At 43.9% G+C, this 12,979-nt stretch overlaps 1 protein-coding gene across 1 annotated transcript in view; it reads right to left on the bottom strand.

Annotated features, from left to right (window-relative positions):
* flna (filamin A, alpha (actin binding protein 280)) overlaps window positions 1–12,979 on the bottom strand; it is a 76,801-nt gene that overhangs the window by 35,833 nt on the left and 27,989 nt on the right. The window contains exons 7-15 of the mRNA XM_046364683.1: window positions 11,488–11,565; window positions 10,837–10,999; window positions 9,842–10,042; window positions 9,587–9,639; window positions 8,968–9,010; window positions 5,874–6,000; window positions 5,539–5,675; window positions 3,709–3,905; window positions 2,076–2,189 (exon numbers count right to left, since the gene is read on the bottom strand). Coding sequence (XP_046220639.1) covers window positions 2,076–2,189; window positions 3,709–3,905; window positions 5,539–5,675; window positions 5,874–6,000; window positions 8,968–9,010; window positions 9,587–9,639; window positions 9,842–10,042; window positions 10,837–10,999; window positions 11,488–11,565 — 1,113 coding nt within the window. The remainder of the gene's footprint in view (window positions 1–2,075; window positions 2,190–3,708; window positions 3,906–5,538; window positions 5,676–5,873; window positions 6,001–8,967; window positions 9,011–9,586; window positions 9,640–9,841; window positions 10,043–10,836; window positions 11,000–11,487; window positions 11,566–12,979) is intronic.

The raw sequence follows: 12,979 nt of genomic DNA, 5'->3' as shown, positions 1-12,979 counted from the left end.
CCAGGGGAAGGCTAATATGGTATAAATCTGAACTAATTAAATCAAATTGATCAAAACAGGATAATTATTTCTGGTTAAAAATCAACAAGGAGGCTGTCTTTACAGATAAAAACATTCCTCTGTGCCACATAGAGTCACCCTACTTCAATCATTTCCTCCTCATACATTCCCTCCTCAGTCCCCCTACTTCAATGAAGAGAGTTCCTCCATTCCCTCAGTCCCCCTACTTCAATGAAGAGAGTTCCTCCATTTCCTCAGTCCCCCTACTTCAATGAAGAGAGTTCCTCCATTCCCCCTACTTCAATGAAGAGAGTTCCTCCATTCCCCCTACTTCAATGAAGAGAGTTCCTCCATTTCCTCAGTCCCCCTACTTCAATGAAGAGAGTTCCTCCATTCCCCCTACTTCAATGAAGAGAGTTCCTCCATTCCCTCAGTCCCCCTACTTCAATGAAGAGAGTTCCTCCATTCCCTCCTCAGTCCCCCTACTTCAATGAAGAGAGTTCCTCCATTCCCTCCTCAGTCCCCCTACTTCAATGAAGAGAGTTCCTCCATTCCCCCTCAGTCCCCCTACTTCAATGAAGAGAGTTCCTCCATTCCCTCCTTCAGTCATTTCCTCAGTCCCCCTACTTCAATGAAGAGAGTTCCTCCATTCCCTCCTCAGTCACCCTACTTCAATGAAGAGAGTTCCTCCATTCCCTCCTCAGTCACCCTACTTCAATGAAGAGAGTTCCTCCATTCCCTCAGTCCTCAGTTCCTCCATTCCCTCCTCAGTCACCCTACTTCAATGGAGAGTTCCTCCATTCCCTCCTCAGTCACCCTACTTCAATGGAGAGTTCCTCCATTCCCCTCAGTCCTCAGTTCCTCCATTTCCTCACCCTACTTCAATGAAGAGAGTTCCTCCATTCCCTCCTCAGTCACCCTACTTCAATGAAGAGAGTTCCTCCATTCCCTCCTCAGTCACCCTACTTCAATGAAGAGAGTTCCTCCATTCCCTCCTCAGTCACCCTACTTCAATGGAGAGTTTCTCCATTCCCTCCTCAGTCACCCTACTTCAATGGAGAGTTTCTCCATTCTAGAGGGGGAAATTAGTCACTTTCAGGCCCAAGGAAACGTACTGGTCTGTGGAGACCTGAATGCTAGAACAGCAGAAGAACCAGACACTATTAACAGTCATGGAGATAAACACCTACCAGGAAGTAACTACCTTTCCCTCCCCACAGACCCCCACAGAAACAACTATGTGGAACACTGGGTCTGTACATAGTCAATGGTAGGCTGAGAGGGGACTCCTATGGTAGGTACACCCATAGCTCATCTCTTGGCAGTAGTACTATAGACTACTTTATCACTGACCTCAACCCAGAGTCTCTCAGAGCCTTCAGTCAGCCCAACCCTATAAGACCACAGTAAAATCAGTGTATCTGAGGAGAGCAGAACCCAACCATGAAGCATCACGGCCCATTAAATGACATGGTACAAAACAGGCCTATAGATGGGAGTACAAACATCTACCACTGGCTGCATTTCCACGGACAAATACTCAGACCTAAGAGAACGTCTTTCCCCAAATTATCATTCAATACAAAGAATTTGAAACAATGAAAGAAAAAGAAATTCAATATTTATTTGGTGAAAATCCAAAATGTGCAGTTTTGGCAGCCAAATATGTGTCCTCCTGCCACAACCTGAGGGACAGCCAGTGAAAAGTGCAAAGTAATGTGGATAATATTTCCCATCTAGTTTTGTTTTTAAAACCGTGTCATGAGTCTTCAGTCAGACTGGTCTTCTCCCATTGCTTTAATGTATTATGGTTCTCATTAATATTGATGGTAATCCCATGTACACTACTACTATTATTGCAGTTGGTCCCACCATTTACTTATGTATATTTTGACAATGTAAGTAATGAATTTCCATGTAGAAAGAGAGAAACCCGTAGCATCATTGTTAAACAGGCTGTGCCTCATTCAGTTGGTTTGGCCTGTCCTTCAGCGAATACAATGACACGCCCACCTCCACACGCCCACCTCCACACATGTATGTTAACACACTGGGGGTGATTTATCTACACGTACCTGTGCCAGGATGTTGAGGGCAGCATTCCCTCCCAGCTTGGCGTCAACGGTGAACTCAGTGGGTTTCCCCACAGCAAGACCACTGCTCTGTAGGCCTGGACCATACGCCTTCACCTGGACACAGCAAAGAGAGCGCATCACAGGTTAACAACTGGAGGGTTGCCGGTTCAAAACCCAGGTTAGACAGAAAATCTGGTGAGATGAGCCACTGAAGGGTTAACTACACCGGGGCCCACCCCTGGGGAGCCACCCCACCGGGGGCCCGCCACCACCGGGGGCCCACCCCGTTTCAACCTTAAGATAATAAAGTCCTCTTCATTGTGTGTGGAATTTTTTAACATTACAATACATTCAGATTTCACACAGTGTGCCCTCAGGCCCCTCCACCACATATCTACAACACAGTGTGCCCTCAGGCCCCTCCACCACATATCTACAACACAGTGTGCCCTCAGGCCCCTCCACCACATATCTACAACACAGTGTGCCCTCAGGCCCCTCCACCACATATCTACAACACAGTGTGCCCTCAGGCCCCTCCACCACATATCTACAACACAGTGTGCCCTCAGGCCCCTCCACCACATATCTACAACACAGTGTGCCCTGCCCTCAGGCCCCCTCCACCACATATCTCCACCACATAACACAGTGTGCCCTCAGGCCCCTCCACCACATATCTACAACACAGTGTGCCCTCAGGCCCCTCCACCACATATCTACAACACAGTGTGCCCTCAGGCCCCCCTCCACCACATATCTACAACACAGTGTGCCCTCAGGCCCCTCCACCACATATCTACAACACAGTGTGCCCTCAGGCCCCTCCACCACATATCTACAACACAGTGTGCCCTCAGGCCCCTCCACCACATATCTACAACACAGTGTGCCCTCAGGCCCCTCCACCACATATCTGGGGACTGGTATGCGTGTTAAGATAGTCCTCTTCATATTCTTAAAGTTGAAACATGTGGTGGGCCCCGGTGTGGTGGGCCCCAGGGGGCTCCCCAGGGGTGGACCCTGGTGTGGTGGGCCCCGGGGGGCTCCCCAGGGTGGGCTTTTATCTTAACACACATACCAGTCCCCAAGTCCAGAACAGACTATGGGAGGCACACAGTACTACATAGAGCCATGACTACATGGAACTCTATTCCACAGTACTACATAGAGCCATGACTACATGGAACTCTATTCCACAGTACTACATAGAGCCATGACTACATGGAACTCTATTCTACATCAGGTAACTGATGCAGCAGGAGAATCAGATTAAAGAAACAGATAAACACCAGATGGAACAGCGGGGACTGTGAAACAACAGGCACAGACACAATAACATACGAAATATACACACACAGATTTAGCGCTGTAGATGTGTGGTAGTGATGGAGTAGGGGCCTGAGGGCACTCAGTGTTGTGACATCTGTGAATGCATTATGTTTTTAAAATTGTACAAATTGCTTTAATTTTGTGGGACCCCAGGAAGAGTAGCTGCTGCCTTGGCAGGAACTAATGGGGATCCATAATAAACCCCAGGAAGAGTAGCTGCTGCCTTGGCAGGAACTAATGGGGATCCATAATAAATACAAATACCTTAGTAGTCCTTGTTTAGAGCAGTGATTTAACATACCTTATCAGGGTAGTAGTCCTTGTTTAGAGCAGCAGTGATTTCAGCCATGAAGGGAGAGTGCTGGATGTCCTCGTTGTTACAGAGCACATGCACCGCATACTCTCCTGCTTCCATTGGCCAGTAACGCACGTCACATGACCCGTCGCCCTTATCATCACACTCGATCTTCGCCTGGGACGGACCCTCCACTGAGAAACCTGGACACAGACCTTCTGATGAGGACACGCAAATTCTGTGTGGATGTGTTTACCTAGTCTAATGTGGACCAGAACTCCCCACAAGAATAGTAAACTTACACAAATTTGACCGACTGGGGACATTGTTAGTCCCCACAAGGTCAAATCCAATTTATTGGGGGTTTAGGGTTAAGGTTAGAATTACGTTAACGGTTAGGAGCTGGAGGTCGACCGATTAATCAGGACCAATTTCAAGTCTTCATAACCAAGCGATAATCTGCATTTCTGGACGCCGATTACATTGCACTCCACGAGGAGACTGAGTGGCAGGCTGACCACCTGTTACGCGAGTGCAGCAAGGAGCCAAGGTAAGTTGCTAGCTAGCATTAAACTTTTAAAAAACAATCCATCTTCAATCACTAGTTGATGATATTACTAGGTTACCTAGTTTGTCCTACGTTGCATATAATCAATGCGGTGACTGTTAATTTATCATCGGATCACAGCCTACTTCGCCAAACGGGTGATGATTTAACAAAAACACAATCGTTGCACGAATGTACCGAACCATAAACAATGCCTTTCTTAAAATCAATACACAGAAGTAGATATTTTTTAACCTGCATATTTAGCTAAGAAATTAATGTTGATGTTAAGCAGGCAATATTAACCAGGGAAATTGTCAATTCTCTTGCGGTCATTGCACGCAGAGTCAGGGTATATGCAACAGTTTGGGCCGTCTGGCTCGTTGCTAATTAATTTGCCAGAATTTTACATAATAATGGCATAACATTGAAAGTTGTGCAATGTAACAGGAATATTTAGACTGATGGATGCCACCCGTTAGATAAAATACAGAACGGTTCCCTATTTCACTGAAAGAGTAAACGTTTTGTTTTCAAAATGATAATTTCCAGATTTGACCATATTAATGATCAAAGGCTCGTATTTGTGTTTTATCATGTTATAATTAAATCCATGATTTGATAGAGCAGTCTGGCAGCAACAGGCTCGTAAGCAATCAAACATTACTGTGTTTGAAGCATTGCTAAGAGCTGCTGGCATACACAGCGCTGTTTATGACTTCAAGCCTATCAACTGCTGAGATTAGGATGGCAATACTAAAGTGCCTATAAGAACATTAATCGTCAAAAGGTATATGAAATACAAATGGCAGAGAGAGGAATAGTTGACGAGTCAATTCCTATAATAACTACAACTTCATAACTGGGAATAATATTGAACCACCAGCTTTCATATGTTCTGAGTAAGGAACTGAAACGTTAGCTTTCTTACATAGCACATACTGCACTTTTACTTTCTACAACACTGTTTTCACATTATTTAAACCAAATTGAGCATATTTCATTATTTATAAAAATAAATGTGTTATATTAAAATAAAAGTTCATTCAGTATTGTTGTAATTGTCATCATAAAAAAAAATATATCTTTTTTAATAATCGGCATCAGGTTTTTGGTCCTCCAACAAATCGGTATCATAAATCGGTCGACCTCTATTAGGAGCCAAGTTTAATTTTAGGGTTAGGAGCTAGATTTAGGGTTAGGGTAAGAGGGGTAAGGGAAAATAGGATTTTGAATGGGACTGAATTGTGTCTCCACAAAGTTAGCCGTACAAGTGTGTGTACACTTACCCAGTGTTCCCACATTCTCTCCAACAGCTTCGACCACGAAGTCGGCAGATTTACCCACAATGCCGCTCTCCAGGCCGGGCCCCCATGCTCGCACCTTCTGTGGACCCGCCTCCAAACCAATCTTCACCTCCAACGGGCTGCAACAGGAAGTGATGTGTGACAGCATTACACCAGGCTCTATTCATGACTATTAATGGTTGTTGACACATCACATGTTGCAAAGAGGATCACAGTTATTTACCAGAGTTCACATGCAATGACTTACAGTCCTTTCCCTATTAGACTTAGTTGAATGCACTAACTATATGTCACTTTGGTTAACAATGTAAATGTACCTGCGGGGGATGTGTTGTCCTCCCCAGGTGATGGTTATACTGTATGTTCCGGGGGTGGTGGGGTAGTACTCAAACCCAAACACTCCGTCTCCTAGATCTTTCCTCTTACAGGGCTCCTCCAGACCCTCTGCACACACAGGGTCAGTTTGGTCATTAAGAAAATTGAGTCAGGGTGTGTTAGAGAGAGATATACAAACACAGTAGCAGTCAAGTTTACACCTACTCATTCTAGGGTTTTTATTTTTACTATTTTCTACATTGATGAATAATAGTGAAGACATGAAAAGATAACATATGGAATCAGGTAGTAACCAAAAAGTTAAAATAAAATTTTAAAAGTTCAGATTCTTCAAAGTAGAGTCCCTTTGCCTTGATGACAGCTTTGCATTCTCTCAACCAGCATCATGAGGTAGTCACCTGGAATGCATTTCAATTAACATGTGGTCTTGGTAAAAGTGAATGTGGAATTTCTTTCCTTCTTATTGCATTTGAACCAGTCCGTTGTGTTGTGACGAGGTCGGGGTGGTATACAGAAGATATCCCTATTTGGTAAAAGACCAAGTCCATATTATGGCAAGAACAGCTCAAATAAGCAAAGAGAAACAACTGTCCATCATTACACATGAAGGTCAGTCAATACGAAACATTCCAAGAACTTTCAAAGTTTCTTCAAGTGCAGTCGCAAAAATTGGAAGAGCTATGATGAAACTGGCTCTGAGGACCGCCACAGACCCAGAGTTACCTCTGCTGCAGAGGATAAGTTCATTAGAGTTAACTGCACCTCAAATTGCAGCCCAAATAAATGCTTCCGAGTTAAAGTAACAGACATCAACTGTTCAGAGGTGACTGCATGAAAGCAGGCCTTCATGGTTGAATTGCTGCAAAGAAACCACTACTAAAGGACACCATTAAGAAGGGAGTTGCTTTGGGCCAAGAAACAGGAGGGACAGACTGGTGTAAATCTGTCATTTGGGTTGATTAGTGCAAATTGGAGATTCAGCTCCAACTGCCATGTCTTCGAGATGCAGAGTAGCTGAGCGGATGATCGCTGCATGTGTGGTTCCCACCGTGAAGCATGAGGAGGAGGTGTGATTTTTTTTAGAATTCAAGGCTCACTGAAACCAGCATGACTACCACAGCATTCTGCAGCGATACACCATCCCATCTGGTTTGCTCTTAGTGGGACTATCATTTTCACACAAGACAATGACCCAACACACCTCCAGGCTGTGTAAGGGCTATTTGACCAAGATGGAGAGTGATGGAGTGCTGCATCAGATTACCTGGCCTCCACAATCACCTTGGGATGAGTTGACCTCAACCCAAGTGAGATGACAGGTTGAGAGAATGCTAAGAGTGTTCAAAGCTGTCAAGGCAAAGGGTGGCTACTTTGAAGAATCCTGAATATATTTGTTTAATACTTGAAAACCCTACTATACTTGAATGAGTCGATGTCCAAACTTTTGACTGGTACATAAACTCAGCAAAAATTAGAAACGTCCCTTTTTCTGGTCCATGTCTTTTAAAGAATTCGTAAAAATCCAAATAACTTCACAAATCTTCATTGTAAAGGGTTTGAACACTGTTTCCCATGCTTGTTCAATGAACCATTCATGAACATGCACCTGTGGAACGGTCGTTAAGACACTAACAGCTTATAGACGGTAGGCAATTAGGGTCACAGTTATGAAAACTTAGGACACTAAAGAGACCTTTCTACTGACTCTGAAAAACACCAAAAGAAAGATGCATTGGCAGCCACGTGTAACATCTGCACAGGATCGGTATATCCGAACATCACACCTGCGGGACAGGTACAGGATGGCAACAACTGCCCGAGTTACACCATTAACGCACAATCCCTCCATCAGTCCTCAGACTGTCCGCAATAAACAGAGAGGCTGGACTGAGGGCTTGTAGGCCTGTTGTAAAGGCAGGTCCTCGCCAGACGGCACCGGCAACAACATCGCCTACCGGCACAAACCCACCGTTGCTGGACCTCTTCACTGACAAGTCACAGTTTTGTCTCACCAGGGGAGATGGTCAGGACCGCGTTTATCGTCAAAGGAATGAGCGTTACACCGAGGCCTGTACTCTGGAGCGGGATCGATTTGGAGGTGGAGGGTCCGTCATGGTCTGGGGCGGTGTGTCACAGCATCAGACTGACTTCCTCCTCCCTCATGTGGTACCCTTCCCTGCAGGCTCATTCTGACATGACTCTCCAGCATGACAATGCCACCAGCCATACTGCTCATTCTGTGTGTGATTTCCTGCAAGATATCCTGTCAGTGTTCTGCCATGGCCAGTGAAGAGCCCGGATCTCAATCCCATTAAGCACGTCTGGGACCTGTTGGATCAGAGGGCGACTGCTAGGGCCGTTCCCCCAGAAATGTTCGGGAACTTGCAGGTGCCTTGGTGGAAGAGTGGGGTAACATCTCACAGCAAGAACTGGCAAATCTGGTGCAGTCCATGAGGAGATGCACTGCCGTACTTAATGCAGCTGTTGGCCACACCAGATACTGACTGTTACTTTTGACCCCCCTTTGTACAGGGACACATTCCATTTAGTCACATGTCTGTGGAACTTGTTCAGATTGTCTCAGTTGTTGAATCTTATGTTCATACAAATATTTACACGTGTTAATTTTTCTGAAAATAAACAGTTGACAGTGAAAGGACGTTTCTTTTTTTTGATGAGAATACATTAATAGATGCTCGTTGGCATAGTAGACTCAATATATAGGCTGCTGCTGGGTAGTAGACTCAATATATAGGCTGCTGCTGGGTAGTAGACTCAATATATAGGCTGCTGCTGGGTAGTAGACTCAATATATAGGCTGCTGCTGGGTAGTAGACTCAATATATAGGCTGCTGCTGGGTAGTAGACTCAATATATAGGCTGCTGCTGGGTAGTAGACTCAATATATAGGGCTGCTGGGTAGTAGACTCAATATATAGGCTGCTGCTGGGTAGTAGACTCAATATATAGGCTGCTGGGTAGTTGACTCAATATATAGGCTGCTGGGTAGTTGACTCAATATATAGGCTGCTGGGTAGTTGACTCAATATATAGGCTGCTGGGTAGTTGACTCACTGGGGCCCTTGATGGCTGCTGCTGGGTAGTAGTTAGGCTGCTGCTGGGTAGTAGTCCCAGCTCCTTTAGTGAAGACTCAATGAAGGTCTGCTGGGTAGTAGACTCCTTCACCCTGGGTAGTAGACCAATTTGGGCTGCAGACAATATATACGCTGGGTAGTAGACCAATATATAGGCTGCCTGGGTAGTAGACCAATATATAGGCTGGGGTTAGACATAGGCTGCTGCTGGGGAGACTCAATATATAGGAGCTGCTGGGGGTTAGAGGTGTAGTAGACAGTCTATAGTTTGAATGGATGACATTATAGGCTGCTGCTGGGTAGTAGAACTGCTAAATAAGGACTGCTGATGAGTAGACTCAATATATAGGCTGCTGCTGGGTAGTGACTGTGTGTAGGCTGCTGTGGTGTAGTAGACTCAATATGTAGGTGCTGCTGGGTAGTAGACACTGGGTCTGCTGGGTCTGGGTTTGGAGGTTTAGAGATGATACACCAGTCTATGAAAATAGGCTGCTGATGAGTCACAATGAATAGGCTGCTGTATGTAGACTCAATATATAGGCACTGCTGGGTAGAGTCTAGCACCTGGAGAGAGATCAATATATAGGAAGTGACAGGACAGTAGAAGGAAGAAGCTGCTCCAGAGAGAGAAGAGATACCAGCTCCCTCCATCCTTCCAGAGAGAGAACGAAGCAGTTAGAATATAAAAGTAGTGACAGAATAACAGAGCAAGAACCAGAACCAGAATAACAGAGCAAGAAACAGAACCAACGAAACAGAACAGCAGAAACAGAACCAGAATAACAGAACCAGAATAACAGAACCAGACAAAGTAAAGTCAGACACTCTGCCTCATTTCCCTCAGTCTGTCTCACCCTCTCCTATGTTAACAGTGAAGGGGCTCTTGCTGATCTGTCCTCCGGCAAAGGTAACGTAGATGGTGTGGGCCCCCTCCAGGGTGGGTTTGTAGGTGCAGCGGTACGAACTGTTGCCCTTATCCTCTATCTGACACACCACCACGTCCTTCTTACCCGCTGGGTCCATGATCACCACCTCCACCTCTCCCACACCAGCACCTGGAGACAGGGGCAGCTTTAGCATCATACCAATAGACTGTGTCCTCTGTAATTATGGGACTGAGAAGCACTCTTCTTGGCCCAATACTCCAAAAGTTTAACAATGGGGTTAAAATACAGACTGTCAGCTTTCATTTGATGCATTGTCATACATATTGGGTGAACCGTTTAGGAATTACAGCACTTCTCGTACATAGTCCCCCACTTCAGGGGAGGAAAAGTATTGAGACAAATTCACTTGTGTAATAAAGTAGTAATGTATTGTCTCATTTAATTTGATTTAACTCGGCAAGTCAGTTAAGAACTAATTCTTATTTACAATGATGGCCTAGGAACAGTGAGTTAACTGCTTTGTTTTAGGGATAGAACAACAGGTGTCCCTAGTCAGCTCGGGGATTCGATCTAGCAACCTTTCGGTTACTGGCCCAACACGCTAACCAATAGACTAGTCATTTGTATTGCAAATAAGAATAGAATATCTCAAAACACGTCTACATGAATGTGGATGCTACATTCATTCAGGACTATCCATAATGTATCAGGACTAATGAGTGAGAAAGTTGGACGCACAAATATCATACCCCCAAGATATGCTAACCTCTCACCATTACAATAACAGGGGAGGTTAGCATTTTGGGGGGGGTATTTGTGCATCTAAAACCTTTTTTTAAACCACAACAAAAATACAGTCGTCCTTCCTAACGGAGCTGCCTGAGAGGATGGAAACTGCTCAGGGATGTCAGAAAGAGACCCATGGTGATTTTAAAATGGCTGTGAAGAGAGAAAGAGTGTACCTGCGGTGTAGACATCAAAGTATGTGGTCTTATTGGCGATGTTCCCAGCAGGTTCTAGTCCAGGTCCCTGGGCTGTAGCTTTACTGCTGTCTCCCTGAGCCATCCCCACATCCACCTCATAAGGAGACTTATTGATGTGTAGCCCCGCAAACAGCACCGTCACCTGGTAATAATACACAGTTACCAAACAGCACCGTCACCTGGTAATAATACACAGTTACCAAACAGCACCGTCACCTGGTAATAATACACAGTTACCAAACAGCACCGTCACCTAGTAAAACACAGTTACCAAACAGCACCGTCACCTAGTAAAACAGTTACCAAACAGCACCGTCACCTAGTAAAACAGTTACCAAACAGCACCGTCACCTAGTAAAACACAGTTACCAAACAGCACCGTCACCTAGTAAAACACAGTTACCAAACAGCACCGTCACCTAGTAAAACACAGTTACCAAACAGCACCGTCACCTAGTAAAACACAGTTACCAAACAGCACCGTCACCTAGTAAAACACAGTTACCAAACAGCACCGTCACCTAGTAAAACAGTTACCAAACAGCACCGTCACCTGGTCAGAAAAACATGTCACCTAACATTACACAGAGCACCATCACCTAGGATTAAATAGGGTTTGTTTAGGCTTACCTTGTGCATTCCAGTGACTTTGGGAATGTAGAAGACTGAGTAGGTACGATTCTTATCGTTGTTGGCTGTCACCTTGGCCTGACGGGGAGGATAGAGAGAGACAATTATCAAAATCCAGAAAAGAGACATTACATTTCAACCACCTAAAAGTATGCAATTTCCAAACCTTCCATTAAGCCATCACCTGGCTCTCAAGAGAAGACTGGCTGTACACACTGCCTACAAAATGAGGTGGAAACTGAGCTGCGGTTCCTAACCTCCTGGCAAATGACTGGCCAGAGAGACACATATTCACCTCAGATTACACAGACCTATAAAGAATTTCAAAACAAACCCAATTTTGATAAATTTCTGGGTGAAATACCACAGCAGCAAGATTTGTGACCTGTTGCCACAAGAAAAAGGACAACCAGGGAAGATTAAGCACCATTGTAAATACATGCATTTATTTTCCCTTTTGTACATCATTACAACACTGCATATAGACATGACATTTGAAATGTTTTTATTCCTTTGGAACTTCAGTAATGTTTAATGTTAAAAAACAAAATATGATCTACTTCAATTTAATTGAGATCCCGAGAGCTATACAGCTATACTTTTTAATTTAATTTAATTATATTTGAGTTTAAATCACAATATTTGTTCGATTATTTATTCTGGCTTTCTGATGGATTAAATTGAAACCAACTATGACGTTTAAAAATGTTTAAAAACAGCGATATTTGTGATTTCCTTTAAATAACTGAAAGTGAGAGGTTGTAATCTGAATAAAGGGGAAAAGGCCATTCCTGAACATGGGGTGAGACATTCTTACTAATCTGCTATAGAAGAGGTTCAGATTTAAGTTTAACTTTTGTATGACTGAAGCCTTTAGTGAGAGGTCTAATATTTTAATTTCTGCACCCCGAATTCATATTCATTATATAAATAAGGCATTTAAAAAGTTTGTCTGGCTTGCCGCTCCAAATAAAATGTCATTTCTCTCAATTTAAATTACTGTTCGCTAGGTGTAGGCAAGACCATCAGCAAATAGGTCAATTGTGAACTGACTAAAGAGTTGGGTATATTCCTTTCCATGGTAGTAAGAGTTAGCCAGGGTGATTTTTCCACAAATAGACAGGTATTCCTTTCCATGGTAGTAAGATCTGACCTATTTTTGCTAACTTGATTCTATTTTTTTGGAGTGATCATTTCTTTTGGGATTTGTATACCGAGTATGTCCACATCCCAAACAGACCATTTTTATTTTTATTGGTAAATACCCTATAATGTACAAGTTGAATTTTTTTGTGATCCAATACGTATAGAATATGGTTTCAATCCAGAGAGGTTAGAAAAAGTACATAGATCCTCTATGAGGCTGTGGAATCCATTGAAATGATTGTTGGGATCTGATTTTCACAGCTAAAATTTAAATGGCCATAATAAATAGATATGCCGAAAGTGGACAACCTTGTTTCACTCCGACAGTTTAAAACTTTAAGTAGCC

The sequence above is a fragment of the Oncorhynchus gorbuscha genome, linkage group LG10 (genome assembly GCF_021184085.1).
Source record: "Oncorhynchus gorbuscha isolate QuinsamMale2020 ecotype Even-year linkage group LG10, OgorEven_v1.0, whole genome shotgun sequence".
Lineage (NCBI taxonomy): Eukaryota > Metazoa > Chordata > Actinopteri > Salmoniformes > Salmonidae > Oncorhynchus > Oncorhynchus gorbuscha.
Note: the sequence above shows the minus strand (reverse complement) of the source record. Positions and strands in the feature narration are given on the sequence as shown.